The sequence below is a fragment of the Mycothermus thermophilus genome, assembly GCF_041956435.1.
Source record: "Mycothermus thermophilus strain CBS 625.91 unplaced genomic scaffold VTJ04scaffold_7, whole genome shotgun sequence".
NCBI classification, from domain to species: Eukaryota; Fungi; Ascomycota; class Sordariomycetes; order Sordariales; family Chaetomiaceae; genus Mycothermus; species Mycothermus thermophilus.
The window spans coordinates 539,629-558,382 of record NW_027191433.1 but is presented as its reverse complement, the minus strand read 5'-3'; the positions used below and the strand labels follow the sequence as shown (position 1 = coordinate 558,382).

Genomic DNA, 18,754 nt, shown 5'->3' with positions numbered 1-18,754 from the left:
TCACCCAGGTACCTGAAATCCCTAGGAACTCAACTCCTCCCCCCCCCCCCCCCCAACTTCCATACCTCCTCATCCAATCCCCCAATTCCTCCCCAGCCATCCTGCCCAGATCCGCCACCGTCTCCCTCGGCAGGGAATTCACGAAACTATGCACCTCCCTACCAATCCCATCTGAGTTGCGCAGCCGATCCCCGATCCACGACCCGGCCATGCGGCCCAGCTCGACGCGGTCTTGGTACGGGATCGCGTCGATCGTTTGCGCCACGCCGCTCGCGAGCCGGCGGGAGAGGGAGCGGCTGCGGCTGCGCCGGTGGGGAGGGGAGGAGGCACGGAGGGGGAGAGGAGGGACGGTAGGAGGTGGTGGCGTCGAAGGAGGTGGTTTCGGAGCTTGTGTACCTGAGAGGGGTGGAGGGGCGGTAGCTGGTGCTGCGGAAGGGGGAGGTGGAGCGGTAGGTGGAACGCAGAGGGGAGGAGGAGCGGAAGGGGGAGGAGGAGCGGAACAACGGAGAGGACGAGCGGAAGGTAGATCGGAAGGGAGATGGCGAGCGATACCGAGATGTATACGACGGCCGGTCATAAGCGGTGGAACCGAACCCGCCGCTGGGTGTTGGCGTGGTTGGACGGCTGTTGTAGCTGTAGCTGTACCGTGTGGTGCGGTCGGGAGTGGTGTAGGTGCGGCTGTACGAGATGGAGGACGGCATGGTCCCGGAGGTGAAGCCGTAGTCTGGGAGAGTGGGAGAGAGAGGGTCCATGGAGAAGGAACTCCGCCTCCGGAAGGAGGAGTAACGGGGGGAGCCGTAGCGGTTGGAGGGCATGGTTGGTGATGATATTTGGTGGTTGAGGATGTGAGTTGATCAGGTTGGACGTTAGAGAATGGTGGTTCGAAGACGGAGGCTGGAAATCTGGTCTTGGATAGGCGTTTATATGGCTTTCCAAGCCTAAATATCACCTCAGATACTTGTGGTCATACCAACGTGACGGCGAACAACTACAGCATTGGACTCTTTGTTCTTCGAAGTTGCGTTGTCGAGCAAGTTGACCATCACTTCAACCACGCGAGTCACCCACCACGGCCAAAGCCAGCTCATAGTCCATTGAGTCTCTCCCCTGGTGCCATTAGCAGTCAATGAATAGCACGTTGTCACGGCGTTCTTTAGGACAGAGTAATCTTCCTTCTAATATCCCTCCACTGCCCCTGGCCAGCCTTCACAAGTACACTCTTACATGTTGATGTGTGACACACTGCGCACAACGATGGGACAACACCAACAACTGTGAGCACGTGCCTTTGTCATCCAGGAACGGATGAACTTACAAGATCTCCGAATAGGTTCCGTTGTTTCGTTGGTTTTCCAGTTGAAGGAGCAGACCGGTCTCATAACGGTGTCGTCATCATGCAACACAGGTCCTCCTGATTTCATCCCTCCGTCCACCGAGGACACGCGAGGCGGAAGACGATCGTCCTTTGTGTTCAATGTGTCACCATCAGGTGGTGTAAGGTCAGGCAATGGCGAGTGCATACCACTTAAGAATATCGCGTGTTGCATTTGAGTGTTGGAATGCTTGTTGACGAAAACCGTTGAAAGCGGTTGGATGTCATGGGGTTGAGCCGAGCCGCTATGTCCAACACAGAGGAAGGTATACACTCGTCAGGACACGTGGAGACTCGAACAACTCTCGATTTCCATACCTGTGTCACGTATGACGAACTCTTCCTTTCGCTCCAACTACATATACTACTCGACTCCATCGGAATGTCTCCCGACCCAAGAACGCCCTTACCCAACCACCACCCCTGAAAAGTAACCGACAACCTAACCATAATGCCCTCTCATCACCGCAGCTCTTGACGCCACCACTCCTCCTCTCATCGGCGGACTTCCTCCTCCTACAATTCCTCTTCCTGCCGCTCATCCAACACCACCGGCTACGGCGATGCCAGGTACAGGTCCCGATACTCCCCGCCTCTGAGAAGCAACAGTCCACACTTCCCTTCCACCTCCTACAACACTTCCAACCGCTACTCCAGCTCCCGCGACAACCGGCCGTCGTATTCCCACCCCTACCGATCTTCTTCCTCTCTCCGTTCCCCTTCGTACCGCCGAACCTCCTCCCCTATTCATTCCTCATCCCACTACCGCACCTCCTCCCCGCTCCGCTCTTACACCCCCTTCCGCTCGCGCAGCCCCACCCTCACCCAACGCCTCGCCCGCTCCGTGAGCAGGGCAATCGACTCAATCCCGCCCGACGATCGCGCAACGATCGGCCGGATCGCAGGCGACGCGCTGTGCAGCCGCATGGCGCGGTCCGAGATGTGGAGGCCGGTGCTCGCCATGACGAGTCTGTATCCGGCTGAGGTGTGGGGGGACGTTGGCGCGGGTATTGGGAGGGGGGTGTCGAGGTGGTTGGTGGGGAGGCAGGGGTGGGATGGAGCGAGTAGACGGAGGTAGGTGGATGGGTGGTGTGAGATGGGTTAGAAGTGGTTGATGGTATGCGTGAGAGGGGGGGGAGAGGGGGGGAGGGGGTCTCAGGGACGAGGGAAAGGGGTTGAGAACTATCTGGATGCCGGGATAGTTTTCTGGCTTACGGTTGAATCTCCTTGTGTTCGGGTCCTACGGAGCATGCACATGGGGCGTGTTTATTTGGTATTGAGTTCAACCATCAGCGCAATAGACCAGGCTCAGAATGGTTTTCGCGGTATGAATATCGTTTCGGTGAATACAAACTTGCTCATTTACCTTCCAGAGGATAAAGTATGTACACGATGCAAATATGTCCATGGCTCATTCCCTATTCCTTCGCCGCGCCATTCCCAACAACCTCCCGTCTCGGCTTGTACCGAATATACACAGGCACATCACTCTTGCAAGCGGTGTGCTTATTCCTGTCAATCACCGGCGTCGGCACAGGATGTGTGCTTCCGTCCTTGTGTGACAGTTCGTACTCAAACGCAGCCAGGAAGTATGCCGTCAGAATCGTGATCTCAAGCTTGGCCAGCCTCGTGCCCACTGCCAACCGGTTAGCTACCAACGTGTCCACGAACTCAACCCTGAAGGAAAGAGAAACTTACAGCATGGATGTCTCCCCGAACCCCAGCCCACAAAGCTATGCGGCCCGCCCGCCTTCCCAATCCTGTCTCCCTCCCCCAAAAACCTCCCCGGATCGTACGTGTACGGCTCCGGATACAGCTCAGGATCAAAATGCACATCTTCCAAATGATACGCCGCAAACGCCCCGGGGGGGATCACCTCGCCCGAGTTGCCGATCGGGATGTCGTGGTCGGAAATGTTGCGGCGGAACACGGCGCCCGGCAGGGTGATGCGCATCGACTCGCGCAGGCACGCGTTGACGACGGGGAACTCGGACTCCCATTCGGCGAGGGTCAGGCTGGCGAGCACGTCGCGGGCGGATTGGTCCGGGCTGGTGCGATGGCTGGCGATGACCCGCTCGATCTCGGTCCGGCACCGGGATTGCCAGTCGGGGTGCTGGGCGAACATGACGAGGTGCCAGGTGCCGTTGGCGCCGGTGGTGAGGAGGGCGGCCCAGACGGCGCTGATTTGGAACTGGTGGATGTTAATAACAACACTTGGGTATGAGAGAACGTGAGAAGTTGAGGCTTGGTTTAAATACCTTGATGATGGTCTCCAACGGCGTCCTCTGGTCCAGCAACCACTGCAGAGCATCGTCCTCGCGACGACCAGTCTTCTCACGGTCCTGGATAATCTTCTGGAACATCATGTACAACTTGGTCCCCAGGACCATGCGCAAGAAGAAGGCCGGGGTGGCCACGCGCAGCCAGGGGAAGATGATGCTGGTGGTGCTGGTGCTGGCCTCGAAGCGCTCAAAGATGTGGTTCAACTTCCTGGTCAGCACCGGGTCGTCGGCAATCTCGGTGGCGCCCACGATGCGGCTGAGCATCTGCGAGATGAGGCAGTAGATGGAGTCGAAGGCGTCGGTGACGGACCATTCGGGGCTGGGAGGGTTAGTGTGTCTATTTTTCAGGTCAACGGACTGAATAGAAACAACTTACTCGGCTTCGGAGGGAGTCGCAGCCGCCAGCTTGTCACACAGATTGATGGCGTCGTTGCACAGTACTGGCAACCTCCTCTCCAGAGCCTCCTGACGCATCAGAGTCAAAAGGGTCTTGTTGAAGTAGCGTGCCCATTCCCCTTCCTGCGCCTCGGCTTGCTGGGTGAAGGGCATGCCGACCAGGAGCTCGACGAACCTGCATCTCATGTCAGCATTCACTCTGTTGCTCGTTAGGTGTTGAGCTCACTCACCCAGCCGAGAAATTCAGCTCCCTATTGTCATAAAACGACTTCCTCCCCTCCTCCCCGCTCAAGCACACGACGATCTTCTTGCCGAGATAAAAGCTAAAGTTCCTCCTTCCCACGCCGCGGATGGCTTCCATGACCATGTCACGGCGGCGGCCATAGAAGGCCAATGTCGAGCCGACGACCGGCCAGTCATGGGCGGTCCATGCTCGCGGGGCATTCTTGGGCAGCGCTGGCCGGTCGAAGAAGAGTTTCCATAGACCATATGCCGCGGCTAAGAATGCTGCCAGATAATATGCGCCGGACAGGGCGGTGAATGAGGACGTCGTTGTCCCGAGGGCGTCTCTCGCGGCGTGAGCCGTTTCGTTCGTCATGTTGACGGGACTTGAAAGGGATAGTGACGATGGTGTGCAGTGATTGTTGTTCAAATCTTACCAGGGGGGGACAATCCTTCAGCGACACTTAATACTAGGGCCCGAAGCACGCAAGCACCGTATGAGACAGGCAAATACTGGCAAACAACCCAGCCCGTCAACGCCGCATTACGACGTCGAGGTCTGTGACGTCCAGGTCATCATAGAGTCGCAGCTCTCGCTCTTCAGCGACGTCTTATCGTCTTTCTGACAGGCACCAACAATCCGTCCATGTCCTCGCCTAGGGCATGGCGCAGCACAGTGTATGTCATACGGTAGCGGCCGCAGCGCCTGGCCCGCCGTTGGGTTGCTTCAGGGGGCGTGTTGGTGGGGTGCTGGCGTGCCTGCAGGCGTGGCTGCAGCGGCACGGCGTAGCGACGTAGCGATCGGAATCAGGGAATCAGGGACGGGAAGACGCCTGGAGCGAGCTCGGTACAGCATGCCGCCAGTGAACGGCGCAGGGAGATGACACGATATGGCGGTGCTGAGAGGAACCAACAGGCCATGCGGGGATTCATTCATTTGCAGGTTGACGCGAAAGTTGACGGAGATTGATCGATATGGTGTTTCTGGCAGTGGTAGTTGTGTTGCTGATGTTTTGCCCCCCTGACATTGGTGCCCAGGCCAAACACCACATACATCACACTGCTTCTGGCATTTTTGGAGGCTCGGGAGTGTATCGAGGCGGAATGGTGGCTTACAGATGCTTGAATAGGATGGCTAAATCAGGTACAGAGGGGTTTTGGGCATTTAGTAACAGGAGCCGAGCAGTCATAGGCACCAAGGTAATGATTTTAGGTATTATACTCTGCCAAGTACTGTAGTGCTACAAATTCAACTCTTTATCTCGACAATGTCGAGGACGGGACGGCGTATTCCCCGCCGAAATCCAGCGTATACATTTTCGGTCCCACGATATTCGGGTGGGGGATGGGGTCCATACTACAATTCTAGAAGCGTTTCACGACAGCCCGCTATTAATTAATTGTAATCACAGCATACACGAGATAGTTGGTAACATGTCAACCTCTTGTGCCTCCCAGAAAGTTAACCTCGTCACCTCTGTGAGTTGACCTGGTCATGATTCTTACCATGGGTTGGGAAGGAGATGTGGGCTGTGGAAAATGGGTGACAGAAGACAACTGAACCATAAATAGCCTCCAGAATCAGTCAGCGCACCTGAGACCTCGTAATATGAGTGTCCAAGATCCTTGGAGCATGGAAAAGAATAATATACTTGGTAACACACCTAGGAAAGGACCGTGAGAGCACGAAATGGACAATGCAATAATAGCAATGAGAAAGCAACGAGCTTAGACGTAGGACTGAACAGTACAACCAGTCTGTCAGAAAAACAACTGCACATAATGTACAAAGAATGACAAAAGAGTCTAATAATACAGTCAAGCCCACCATGCCCTTCAGACCGTCTCCAACGTCTTCTCCTCCTTCCTCCCCTCCTCATCCTCCGACACATACACCACCCTCTTCGACTCACTCAACACCACCCTCCACCTCTCCTCCTTCCCAATCTCCCTCGGCCTCACCTCCACCTTCACCTCCCCCTCCGGCATAGGAAACACATGCGACACCTCCACCACCTCCGCCTTCATGCCCACCTCCTTCCACCCCCCATCCACCGGCCTCACATCAAACATCGCCACCACCAACCCCACCAACGCCAGCACCTCCGTCACTGCATACTCCCGCCCCGGACAGCGCGTAACACCACCGCCAAAGATTCTAAACCCGCTCGCTTTCTTCCCCTTGCCGGGACCCCGTTTGAGGAAGCGGTAGGGGTCGAACTTCCCGTCGCCGTCCCCCCAGCGACTGCCGAAGTGCTGCGCCGCGTACGGCATCACGACGATCCCGCCCTTTTTGACCAGCCATTTGTTGTCTAGGCGGAAGTCCTGCTCCACCCGCCGGACGAGGGAGATGGCGATCCCGCGGAAGCGGAAGACTTCTTCCAGGGTTGAGAGGAGGAGGGGGCAGTTGTATTTGACGTGGGCTAGGTCGAGGGTTTTGGTGGTGGTTTTCTCCTCCTGTCCGGTAATGGTAACTCCCGCTTCGATCTCCCGCCGTATCTCGGAGAGCAATCTCTCGTCGGAAAAGACGTGGTACAACACCCAAAACGCCGCACCAACCGTGTTGTTGATCATGGCGATGCACGCGCCGAGTTCCCCGCGGGCTTGGTCCGCCAGGGGCATGCCGCGGGTACGACCATGAGCGAGGCGGGCGTGCAGGAAGGGGGAGCCACCAGGGCAGTTTGCCTCGCTGCTGCACCCGTGGTGGTTGGGCAGGTGGTGACCGGCGGAGAAGTAGGCCGACATTCGAGAGGGGAGGAACTCTCGGGCTTGGACGGCGGAGGGGGAGAGGAGGGAAGGGAGGAAGTTGCCGGTGGAGAGGAGGGGGAGGTGGGATTCGAAGACGCTGTTGTTGGGTGTTAGCTTGGTGCTGGAGAAGGAGAAGCAATGGCCAAGAAAGGGGGAAACATACTCCCACATCCTCTCAAACTCAGGATCCCGGAACGGGTTATGAACACCATACTCCGCATCCGTGGTCGCCATGACAATCTCATGCCTAACCCAGTCAAACAGTTCCACCACCGTCGACCCTTTCATCCGCAAGCTCTCCAGCGAGCTGGCCAACGACTGAACCGAGCGGCGGTTCATCTCATCGAGCGCCGGCCCGGGAGACAAGACAGGGCGAACCTGCTGGTGGAAAGTAATAAAATGCCCGTCTGGCCCTGTCGGGTCTTTCTTGAGAATCCGCTTTGCCTCGCCACTCATCCCCAACACCTCCCCCGTGGCGTTCGCCTCGAGGGGCGCGAACGCGATGATCCTGGGTTGACGCTCGACGCGGGTGATGAGGGCTGGGTCATTGATGACATAAAGACGGAGGAAGGGGAGGCGGATGGTGTAGATGGGGAGTTTGTATTGATGTCTGGATTGGTCAGGAGCGTGACCCTATCGGAACCTGGGGGTCCTAACTTACAGGATGTCCAGCCAGAGTTTGTATCGACGCTTTAGTAGGCCCAGAATAGGGCTCAGGAAGGGGATGGTAAACAACACGGCTGGCGGCTCTTCGGGGTGTTGAGTGAGGTGGAGGAGACCGCGGATGCCGGCGTAGACTACCGCCAGGATGATGGCGGCGATGGCTAGTGGGGAGGGCATGGTGGGAAAGGAAGGATGGAGAACTCAGGTAGCGGAACACAAGACAGAAGAGCAACTAGGTTGAACGAACGACAAAGAAGTTAATGATCCTGGCTGTAGTACCTCCGGTCTAGCAAACCTGGACCTGGACGAGTGGACTGCGATCGCCACCAGTCGTCTATAATACGTCCCCGGTTCACGAACCATCCTTGCGTTAGTCATAAACCCCTGATTCTCTCAAGCCAAGTCCAGTTCTGAATCCATCCCGCATGCGGGAGGATTCAGACACGATAGCCCTCCGTGCGGCTCAGCATGTGAACCAAGACGCCGCAGGGCAGTTCTCAGATTACATTCAGGTGTGTAAAGAACATGAGATGAGGCACAGGTCGACTGTGTATGTCGATCAATGCCAGGGTGGTCTGGTTGTTGGCTAAGGTACGGCCCCAGAGTAGTATGAACCTCGCCCGCGGAGGGTTTTCCGCGGCCACGCCGCCGGGGATGATGATGTGAGGCGGGCCGGGACGTGGTATTCGGGGCGAGGTGAAGTGAAGTGAGACGGCGAGGGTGGATGGGTGTGGCGCGGCAGTGAAGAGTATGGACTGTCTAACTGTGTACTTGCTCCGGTGTCTGTGGCGTATTCTGACGTCTACTACGGTATAATGTGCATGGCTTCTAAGGACCCCGGACAGGGCGAGAAGTAGGATAGCTTGATTTGTTTCTGAAGGTCCTGAAACCAACACCCGATCCCAATATGCCAGATGGCCATGGATGATGGCGTCCACTCCCGCACCAAACTACGAGCTACTTAGTGGATCTACCGGATGTGACTCTAATTTTAACCAACCAGAATTCTCAACAAGTCCCAAATTTGGCAGTTTGGGAGTGGCTTGAACTGAGTGCGATGACAAGGCCTCGGGCGAACTTCCTTGCCCAAGCATCATCTACGAACGCTGCAGGCAGCTAGATGACATCCAACTGTCCAATAGACACGTCGCAGGCCTCAAGGGACGACATTTGGACCGTCAGTGATCAGCGTAAGAGCGCTGTCGTATCTGCAGGCTGAGTCGGTGTTGTAGCTTGTATCAAGGTGGTATGGATGAAGCTGATGTGATCATTCTGTACTGTGTGGCTCTACTGTAGAGACTCAGTCACAGGAGGTTACATCGCTGAACCGTCAGTCCTAGGCACCGGTTTTCTTTCCACCTCGCTGCAGATTCAGGACTCTCTGGTGAAAGACCTGCTGATACGAATGTCTTGCCACCATGTCAACACCAATACGTCCCAAAACACTATGAGGGTGATATTCATCCGGCGAAGCCCTGCTGTGCCGCACTCGAAACCAAGGCAGCCGTTTTCCCTTGGGGGCTCAGATCTACACTAGTCCACGGCATCGGCACACAAAGGGCGGAGGCATGGCTGCGGCACAGCAACGGATCAGCCACCGAACTTGACCCCAAACATGCTAAGTACCTGGCCTAATACATCAGATCCTCATCCGAATTCCGAAGGGCCGGAAGGACAGGACCGAGGAAAAGGCAGATAGGGTCCCAGTTCACTGGGTTTAATAGCCATGCGCCGCTTGGAACACAAATGCCGATATCAACTACGCCGCATGGACCACGCGGTTTCATTATTTACCTGCCACAGTTATCAGTTGACATAGAGAGCTTGTCGCAACCAACGCTGGAGTCAATACCGCCCGGAATGGGTTGTTGATGGTTTGTCGATGGGATCTGAGCACACGTTTGGTGGAAACGTATGAATACTACATGCTGCTGTGGTGAAACCTGCAGCAGGACAATCATCGACAACCATTGTCAACGGGTTGTCAAAAGGCAAAACAAAAAGAAAAAAGAAACGGAAAACAATATGGTCCACCTAGGAGCCGAACCTAGAATCTTGTGATGTACAGGTTAACCACCCACCACACCCCGCGCTGCCGCCCTGAGTTGAACTAGAACCGATGCACTGGTGCAATCGGTATGGAGTGGTGGTAATACCATGTTCACACGCTCTGACCATTGAGCCAGTGGACCTGTTTCTTGTTGCCAATTCCCGAAGCTCTACAGCTGAAGTAGGTGCTGTCTGGTTTACAAACTGTCTTTGAGAAGGAGCGTGCGTAAATTGTGTGTATGTGGTACGAGTGCTGGCTTGAACCTTCCTGGTGAAATGGGTGTGAACATGATATTGAAGGGAAGGGACGGGAAGAAGGAAGTGGCGCCGCGGGCCGCCCGTGGTGTGGTTGCACGGCAGCTTGGAGGATTCAACAGATGGAACCAGGAATCTGCAGCCGGCCCGACAGTCTTCAACCCGGAAGGTGTCATTCAGCGACCCAACCCTACTTACAGGATTCTGCCGCCGCTCCAATGTGTTTTGACTTGACATGCAATCTATTCGGATTATTTTCGTCATGATACTGCCAGTCTCAGCAGTACTCCCAAGTAAACCATTTTTTCTCCTCATTTTGTCTCGTCCTCTTCGTGGCACCGTTCAGCCCCGGGCGCAGTGAATAGTGTCTGCGCCTTTGTGCCGGGACCGTGTGTCGAAGCGCTTTGCCGCATGACTGCCGCAACCAACACGTATCACGCGGTCGCGTCAAGCCCTCGGAACGCATCCCGCTTCCCGGCTGAGATCTCGATACGACCACAACGAACTGCTGTTGGTGGTTGATACTGTACACGCAGTATGAATGACGAGGTCCTCAGCGGCTCAGCAGTTAGGCGCGTTTCATCCATGCGGTTAACGCTTGAGGGAAGGAACTAGAGGATTGTGTGGTTTGCCTACCCCTCCTCGAAGAGCAGCTACTCTGGGTCCTACTTATGAACAGCTCTCGTCTCTAGCCAGCGTAAACCTGTTGCAACAAACGTCATCCCCCAGTCTCCTACCATCCTCTTCCAGCAACCCCGACCATAATCCAACATGTCGTCGCCCGAGCAAGTCCTTGTCTCATCCTGGCCCACCGCTGGTGTCGGTGTTTCCGCTGTTGTTGGGACTCTGTTGTCTATCGTCTCCATCTTCATCATCATCGCCCTGGCCACTCAGCTGAAGAAGGCTTTCAAGGCTGTGAATTTGGTCATGCAACTGCTCAATATTCCAGTCTCTCGTGAGTTGCCATTGTTTCAAGTTGTCGATGATTCCACGCAACTAACTGAGATGGTTTGGCAGAACATCCTAGATACCACTGATGCAATACCTTGTTGAATGACGGAGAGTTTCGGCATGGACTGGCGTCGTCGGGTATGACTTATCGACAAATCTACAAATCATCTGGACACGGGGCAGCAACTATGAACGGGAAGGCTGAACATCTTGGGAATAGGTTCGGCGTGCACTGGGCGGGTGGATCGGTTCTCCGTTGAGCGGGGCATATAAATAGGACTGTTTGGGGGAATAGGTTGGCTTCCAGGTTGGCTTTCAGGTTGTGTTTTGGGTTTTGGTCTTGCATTTTGGAATTATTGTCTGTCATCTTTTGGGTTTCCTGAATCGTAAGGGTCTGTTTCCCGGGACGCAGTGACAGTCTGGATGAGCGCGTATCATGATGCAAACATTGAGTCTGGCTGGGCCCTTACTCTCTCTTCCTCCCAACAACGGTAATTCTCCGTGTTCTCTCTCACCGTCACTGAGCAAGTTTCCATAGGGTATTGTTAGGTTCCAAGGAAACACAAATCACTGCAGCCATGTCAGCGTTTCAATGATTACATATCCTTAGGTTCTGGTAGACCCTTGACTCGTTGCTACTGGTTCAAGTCAACTGGGCTGACTCAGAAAGCCCACCACTAGTCCAGCTCTCTCGTATCGGTGCTCCCTGGGGACTTGTTGCAGTGCACAACATCTATGGCCCCGGACAGCAAAACAACGACAGCCAGGCACCGACATTTCTCTCACCCCCACTCCTGGCTGCAAGACCACGGCGTTGCCCACCTAGCATCGGCAGAGCAAAGGACCTCCATCATACGCCACACAATTTGCCCAGATTACTGCCGAATCCTTCCAGAAGCCCGAGCCATCCTTCGGCATTTCACCATATTCGGTCGTCACTACTCCTGTGTAGTAGCAGCATTTTGCCCACCTGTGGCGCAGATCTTTACGAAACGGCTGTTGGGCTTCGTCACATAGCCCCCCGGGGGCGGCGTAGCAGCGCCAATGCAACGGTGCACGTATCCCGCTGTTGCAGTCCGCCGCCGCGCCGTTGCGATGGGATTACACTTCCGCGCCGCATGTATCCAGGACTACCGAGGACACCTCTGAAAACTGACGGAAAGTCGCCGCGAGTCAGTCAGTCAGTCAGATTTCTGCGGAACATGCCGTCGAGCGAGGGCTGGCAATAATCGGTCGGTGTCTGTCTCACGCGCGGGATGATATTGACTGCGTGCGGCCCAGCATCGAGGATACTACGGCTCTCCAGGTCGGGGAGTGGCACTGTTAACGTCGTGAGACGGGGGAGATGGTAGCAGTTGTTGGTAGTTGGTCAGCAACGTAGGAGGTCCTTGATCTTATGAGGGTTATACATTACCAAATCCTCCTCCCAAAGACTAGTTAGACTCTATAATCTTGTCGTCGTCGTCCACCTTACCCTCTCTCCTTTTCTGCTCTCCCAGACCTCAGCCAGCTTCAGGGACACCTTCAACACCAGTAGACCCTCCATTGCTGATCGGGATCAGAGCATTCCACCCTCCTCCCTCCCTCCCCACCGAAGTCAACAACACCAACCAACAGCTGGCCTGTTAGCCGCTCCGGCCATCACGATGGAGGCCTTCTTCCCTCCAGGTACCGACCTGAGCAAGATCCCCTCGCGGATGCCTCCGCCGGGGGTGACGCCTAACTTTGTCGATCCTCCGACCCTATCCACGCTGCCAAGGATCTTCATCTACGTGACACTACCGCCCATGGTGATTTTCGTCATATTGAGGTTCTACACGCGTATCACCATTACCAGGAAAGTGGGAATCGATGACTGTATGTTCTCCGGACTATCATGGACTCTCGGATCAGATACTGACGTTGGCAGATCTTTGTGCTGCAGGAGCGGTTAGTTGAAGGTCTGATTCCTGTTTGAAGAGCAATGTCCTGACTGGTGATGTGTACAGGTGACGATGATCATTTACTGCGGTTTTACCTTGTCGTGTAGGTCCCCCGTTGCATCTTGACCAAGACTTCCTCTACTGACAATCGCAGTCCTGGATAATCCCGCCGGTCGACACATGTGGGACATCCCCCTGAGCATGCTCAGCGTGGAATATGCTTCAGTATGCCACCGCCTACACCCCTTTTCCACAGGAATCCCATCTAACCTGCCCTCCAGTACTCCACCATGATGTCCGCCGTCACCATGATCGCCGCCATGCTCGTCAAAGCCTCCATTCTCCTTCTCTACCGCCGCCTGTTCCACATTTCCATGCGCGCCAACGTCATGATCTGGGCCACGCTCTTCGTTGACGTTGTCTTCTACCTCGTCACCTTCACGTTGTTTATGTACTGGTGCATCCCTCACGAAGAAGACTGGCCGGCCGGCGGGTGGTTATCACTCAGCTTTGACCAGCGGTGCACCAAGGCGAGCAGCTGGGCTGGACCGGCGACTGGCGTGGTCGGGAGCGTTGTGGATGTAGCGATTCTGATTATTCCGTTGACCATCATCCCGACGTTGAGGGTTTCGTGGAGGAAGAAGGCGGGGATTTTGGCGCTGTTTATTGCTGGGTCTTCGTAAGTTTCCTATCCCTTGCTTGAATTATTGGGTCTCGGACGCAGGAACAGCAATGAGGACGGACACGAAACTGACAGATCTATCTAGGGCCTGCGTCTTCTCCATCATCGGCGCCTACTACCGGTGGATCATCTCCTCCTCCCCCAACGCCGACATCACCTGGACTGGCATGCCCATCTACGCCATGAAGTACGTCTCCCCTTTACCTCCTTCTCTCCCCCCAACCAAATCACTAACTTCCATCCCCCCACAGCGTCGGCGAACTCCACATCGGCCTCATCTCCGGCACCATGCCGGTCGTCTTCGTGCTCTTCCGCCGCTTCACCCACACCTCGCTCTCCTGGCTGAGCAAGCTGCGCTCTAGCATCACCCACCGCGGCAGCGCGCATCACAACTCCAAAGCCGAGCTGCACGACAACTCCCCGGGCAGCTCGGACCCAGAGCTCGGTCTCAAAGCCAACCATCCCGACAACCAACAGGAACAGCAACCAGCTGCCCTACCCAAAGTTCCCAAAGGAACCCTGACAGGCCTGCGGAAGTGGATGCGGAACAAAGACCGCACAAACCCGGCCACTACCATGCTCGATGCGACGGGATACAACAAGACGAATTACACCGACGGCACGTCGACCGTCATGACCTACGTCAGCGCGGACTACGACTACCACCGCCAGCTGAGGAATACGGCGCCGGCGCGACCTGCTTCCAATAACCACAGTTATGACCCCGCAGCCCAAGCCGCTGCTGCTTCTGCTGCTTCTGCTGCAGCTGTGGCTGTTAGTGCCGGTGCGCTTGCGATCGGTGGGGTGCAGAGTCCGGACCAGGCGCATGTGAAGGTTACGTCGGAGTTGTGGGTGGGTGAGGAGAGGAATAGCGATGGGAGGGCACGGTCCGAGGGGAGTGGGGAGTTGATATTGGGAGAGGACGTGCGGCAAGGGGTGGAGGGGGAGGGGAGGAAGGTGTTTAGGTGGTGGCGGCAATGAGATTCGGTATGTTAACTCTTGTAAATAAGGTCGGGATGGGGTTTGCTTTTCTGTTAATTATGTTTCTGATCTGATGGTTCGGAGGAATTCATAGTATCTTGTTTATATTGTAAGTTCTATATCACTGTGGTCTTCCGGGTTCATGACCTCTCTTGAGCTTGTTCCTAAGCAATGAAGGGTTGGGTCTCCACGGTAGCTTGCTGTTGGAGCCCAACCGCAGTCTCATAAGTTGGGCAGAAGCCCTGGTTAGGCAAAGCCTTGCCCTGCTGCCAGCACAGCACAGCGAAACTCCTTGGCCATTTGTTCGTATTAATATTCGCTATCATCTCCTCTGGACATTTCTCGCTCGCTGTTCCATTTATAAACTTGACCAACCCAGCCACCATCACACCCTCACGACTGTTGCAACCTCAAGACAATCCAGCGATCTACCATCATGGGATCCGAACCTTCTCCATCTCTCGTCGGTGTGCAACAGCCACCCGAGAGAGCCGAAATATTAAGCCAAACGAAAGATGGGCAGTCTAGCGGCGCTGATCTGCCCGGAGCAATCGAAGACGACCCTGAGGGAGCTGCTAAGGAGGTCCAGTGGGAGAAACATGCCCCTAAGCTCCTGAACTTCCTGGAGCTTCACGCTAAGACGGTCAAGGAAATTATTAATAAAGTCACTGCCGAGCTGGGCGGCGCTTATTCCAAGACGCAGGAGGGTCTACAAACATACCAAAAGGACGTCGATGGGACAATTGCTAAAATCAATTCCACGCTCAAGAGCAAAGAACAGCGGACGACTGTCGGAGACCACGTGTACTCTCATCGATCGGATATCCTGCGTGCGATCGAATTTATTGATGACTGCATCAAGGGCATCGACCCAGGGCAGGTGGGGGAGTCTTCCGATCAAGAGAAGATCAAGAAGGAACTCCAAGAGGTTCGGAAGCTGCTGGAGTCACATTACGAAGGCATCGTACACCAGGTCAGGTGCTTCACCAAATCTAGACACCAGGACCTTTCGCACCCAGACCCGGCCCCCGATTCGACCCCCGATCCGGCTCCTGACCCGGCCGCTGACCCGGCACCCGATTCGACCCCCGATCCGGCTCCTGACCCGGCCGCTGACCCGGCACCCGATCCGGGCCCGCCCCGGCACACGCCACAGGCCGGCTCCGTCAAATCCCACACCGCAGGGGAACATGAAGCGGATCCAAATCCGGGGTCACCTGCGCGTCCACCTCGTCGTTGTTGTCAGCCCGGTGGATGTACAGTAATGTGAAATGGTGTACTGTGTTGCAAGGCACATTGGGATGTTGAGCTGCAGACAGGCTGTGGTTGTGCTCGAGGTCGCCAACAAAGTGGGGTGGGGTATTTGATGAGGGTCTTGAGAGTTATAAATAAACGCCTGTTGGTCACAACTCTGAGCTGGATTGGAATCCAACGTAAAACGCTATAATTAAGACTCATTCACTCGCCAAAGCAATACACTGCGCTAAATAGCTCAAGCAACTTAGTCTACCTATACGGCACATACGTTAGGCTCTCGGCGCACCACGTCGACGGCCACCATGGATTCTGCCACCCAAATGCCTCACAAGCCCTCCCGGGATTCGGTTGAAACTTTGATCGAAACTCTGCTGGAACAGTCCAAAGTGCACAAGGATGATCCCTTGGACATATCGGATACAACTCCCCGAGTGACGGGCGGAAAGGATAACACCCAGCTGGAGTCCTCCAAGGTGATCCAAACCAACCCCTCGGACATGATAGATGGGGATCCCGGCGTGATGACCGAAACCGACGACACCACTGTCTCTGACGGCGAAACTCAGGTAGCTGACGACGACCCTGGCACCCCTGTCTGGAGCCCAGAAGTGGTCAAAGACATTGACGAATATCTCCACGAATTCATCAACGAAGCCCTAAAAGCTATCAGGTCGATGCTCGAAGAGCACAAGCAACAAGTCAATCATATATTCCGTAATCCTGGGAATGTTCTCAAATCTTGAAAAGACGAAATCGAGGACATCCTCTGTGGCTACCGCGCAAAGATCACTAGCAGCCAACGACGTTTTCAACAAATCCCCGAGACTCGCAAAAGCATTGAAGCAAGACGCTGGGATTTCGGACAGCCCATCGTCGATCACCGCGTCGACCCTTATGATAGTTTGGACGTACTTGAAGACCTTCTCCGATTTATATATTCAATCCGTTACCCAACGATTCGTCCCGAAGGCCTGTCTGGCCATGAAGCGGATGACGTGTTCCGCGCGGCCTGGAACCTCCTTGCTTCTCATGAGGGCCAAGTGACGGACACGTTGAATTATCTCAAGTCATTGCTGGGATACTTCTGCTTTTGCGATCCGGCTTATCGGTATGTCAAAATTACAAAACGAGAGAGGCGTGCGCGAGAAGGTAAACGAGAGAGGGTTTGTCGGGAAAGTAGGACACGTCAACGAGTATTCGCACACACCGTCTATATCCTCACACCCTATTCTTGGGAAGGCCCGCCGGCTCGCATGACGGTCAACGCGGAAATGCCCTACGTCATGCACGGCTACAACAGGGATGTCGACGGGACCCCATATACCTTGGTTTTTTTTACTTTCCACATGGCCGTCCGGGAGCCGGGGAAACGATTCCGCGCCGTCCACATCACCGCCACTTTCAAGCCGGTGACGGACACGGTTGTGACAAGAACAGACGACGGAGCGTCTATCACAGAAGAGTTGGTCAGCCCGATGATTGAGGCTTTCTCCCCACGCAAAACCACCAAGGTTTTCCAATCAGCGCACCACTTCACAAGCAGGAGAAGCGTCACCTTGAACCCATAACTCGCAATCAACACAAACAGCCTCTCCACCGGAGTCGGTGCCCGCCACCACAAGTCCTTCACTGAATCCGGCATCCGCCATGACCACGCCTCCGTCGTCGGCGACCTCTTCCGCACTGCCCCCACTCTCGACGACGGCTGCAACGCGTCTATTGGGACCTGATCGAGAATAAGTCCACCAAGTCTGGGGTGCCGACGTTCCTGCCGACGGCGGTGCTCCTGAAGCGAAACGACGCCACCAACCGGTTCTGGTGCAAGGTAGATATTGACGTCGACATCCCCGGGTTCGCGTACAACTTGAAACAGACGTGGTGGCGGCTGACAAGCGTCCTGCGGCCGGAGAACGGCGGGGTGCTCTTCGACGCGGAAGAGCATGATCGGCCGGGGGAGTGGGAAGGGTGTAGGCGGAGGATGGTCGAGGTGGATGTGGATGGGATTGGGGGGATAGCGGAGTGAAAGGGCGATTGGGTTTTGTTGGGATGGAACTGTATTCCAGGTTGTCAATGTGGTGTCCAGTGTTGCTTAGTATCGTCCCTCAGTGCCAGATAATATCCAAGAGAACAAGAGAAAGAGATGATCAATGTGTAGTGGTGAGGGTGCAAGCTTGCCGACCACTTCAACCTTGGGATGACGTCCGCCATGTCCAAGTTCCAGATTGGGCAAGTCCACCACGGCGATGATGGTGAGCAGACAACGTCCAAGGAAACATCATGGAAAGTGCTGTACTTCGATGGATGTGCTTTCCACTACCTAGGTGACTGCCCTGATAGCAAGCGCAGTAGACGCAGGTGCCATCATTTCACGCCAGGTAGGTGTACCTGCCTGCCACGGGAGGAAGCGTGCGGTTGGTTCAGCAAGCGCCACCGTATATGGGCTGACCTGCACTAACACGTCGACGCGCCTGCCGCTCGACGCTAGAGAACCGCCAAATGCGTCTGGAAGGTCCAATGTCAATCCTGTACTATCATGTGACGTATTCTGCAGCACAAATAGCCCGCTTGAACCGTCTGTCTCCCAAAACTCAACTCTCCATCAACATCTCACGTCCCCCATCTCAACATCCATTCATCAACCCACCTCTATTCACACTGACCTCAGAATCCAACATGCAATCGCCCACCACCCAAACATCATCTCTCCAACAACCAATCCGACCCCCGTCTCCCTCCCATCTCAGCGGGGCACAAACAGTCCAACCTCCTCGTTCATTTCCCATGGGTAAGCATTAGACAGTCTTGATATGAAATTGCTGCGCTTGCAATTTGGGATATCTGACTCTTTCCCTTGACAGACCCATCCCGGCCTCACGCCGAGGACAATCAACAGCTCCACTTGCGCGGCGGTGATCGCAGCGGACCGTGTCCTGGACGGTTCTGCTTCTGCATCCCGATACCCTGCAATTGCGAT

At 55.3% G+C, this 18,754-nt stretch overlaps 7 protein-coding genes and 1 non-coding gene across 8 annotated transcripts; 2 read left to right on the top strand and 6 right to left on the bottom strand.

The window, feature by feature from the left end:
• Nucleotides 1-158: 158 nt before the first annotated feature.
• Nucleotides 159-815, bottom strand: VTJ04DRAFT_9748 (uncharacterized protein; the record flags this gene model as incomplete). Its single annotated transcript, XM_069368328.1, has 1 exon — nt 159-815. The coding sequence occupies one exon, from the start codon at nt 813-815 to the stop codon at nt 159-161; it is 657 nt and encodes a 218-aa protein (XP_069214483.1).
• A 1,112-nt stretch (nt 816-1,927) lies between these two features.
• VTJ04DRAFT_9747 (uncharacterized protein) lies at nt 1,928-2,335 on the bottom strand (the record flags this gene model as incomplete). Its single annotated transcript, XM_069368327.1, has 2 exons — nt 1,928-1,967; nt 2,166-2,335. 2 exons carry the CDS (start codon nt 2,333-2,335, stop codon nt 1,928-1,930), a joined length of 210 nt encoding a protein of 69 aa, XP_069214482.1.
• A 455-nt stretch (nt 2,336-2,790) lies between these two features.
• VTJ04DRAFT_9746 (uncharacterized protein) lies at nt 2,791-4,648 on the bottom strand (the record flags this gene model as incomplete). The annotated part of the gene is made up of 5 exons (XM_069368326.1): nt 2,791-3,008; nt 3,071-3,563; nt 3,631-3,973; nt 4,031-4,225; nt 4,281-4,648. The coding sequence occupies 5 exons, from the start codon at nt 4,646-4,648 to the stop codon at nt 2,791-2,793; spliced, it is 1,617 nt and encodes a 538-aa protein (XP_069214481.1).
• Nucleotides 4,649-6,108: 1,460 nt separating this feature from the next.
• VTJ04DRAFT_9745 (uncharacterized protein) lies at nt 6,109-7,860 on the bottom strand (the record flags this gene model as incomplete). Its single annotated transcript, XM_069368325.1, has 3 exons — nt 6,109-7,117; nt 7,184-7,630; nt 7,682-7,860. 3 exons carry the CDS (start codon nt 7,858-7,860, stop codon nt 6,109-6,111), a joined length of 1,635 nt encoding a protein of 544 aa, XP_069214480.1.
• A 1,849-nt stretch (nt 7,861-9,709) lies between these two features.
• VTJ04DRAFT_t133 lies at nt 9,710-9,875 on the bottom strand. Its single transcript has 2 exons — nt 9,837-9,875; nt 9,710-9,745 (listed from the first exon to the last, which is right to left on the bottom strand). It is a non-coding gene; the product is annotated as a tRNA-His (tRNA).
• Nucleotides 9,876-10,758: 883 nt separating this feature from the next.
• On the top strand, nt 10,759-11,024 carry VTJ04DRAFT_9744 (uncharacterized protein; the record flags this gene model as incomplete). The annotated part of the gene is made up of 2 exons (XM_069368324.1): nt 10,759-10,942; nt 11,005-11,024. 2 exons carry the CDS (start codon nt 10,759-10,761, stop codon nt 11,022-11,024), a joined length of 204 nt encoding a protein of 67 aa, XP_069214479.1.
• Nucleotides 11,025-11,095: 71 nt separating this feature from the next.
• VTJ04DRAFT_9743 (uncharacterized protein) lies at nt 11,096-11,305 on the bottom strand (the record flags this gene model as incomplete). The annotated part of the gene is made up of 1 exon (XM_069368323.1): nt 11,096-11,305. The coding sequence occupies one exon, from the start codon at nt 11,303-11,305 to the stop codon at nt 11,096-11,098; it is 210 nt and encodes a 69-aa protein (XP_069214478.1).
• A 1,279-nt stretch (nt 11,306-12,584) lies between these two features.
• Nucleotides 12,585-17,510, top strand: VTJ04DRAFT_9742 (uncharacterized protein; the record flags this gene model as incomplete). The annotated part of the gene is made up of 12 exons (XM_069368322.1): nt 12,585-12,795; nt 12,848-12,867; nt 12,927-12,963; nt 13,015-13,085; nt 13,142-13,539; nt 13,628-13,729; nt 13,794-14,429; nt 15,052-15,742; nt 16,029-16,494; nt 16,750-16,929; nt 17,020-17,242; nt 17,369-17,510. The coding sequence occupies 12 exons, from the start codon at nt 12,585-12,587 to the stop codon at nt 17,508-17,510; spliced, it is 3,177 nt and encodes a 1,058-aa protein (XP_069214477.1).
• Nucleotides 17,511-18,754: the final 1,244 nt, after the last annotated feature.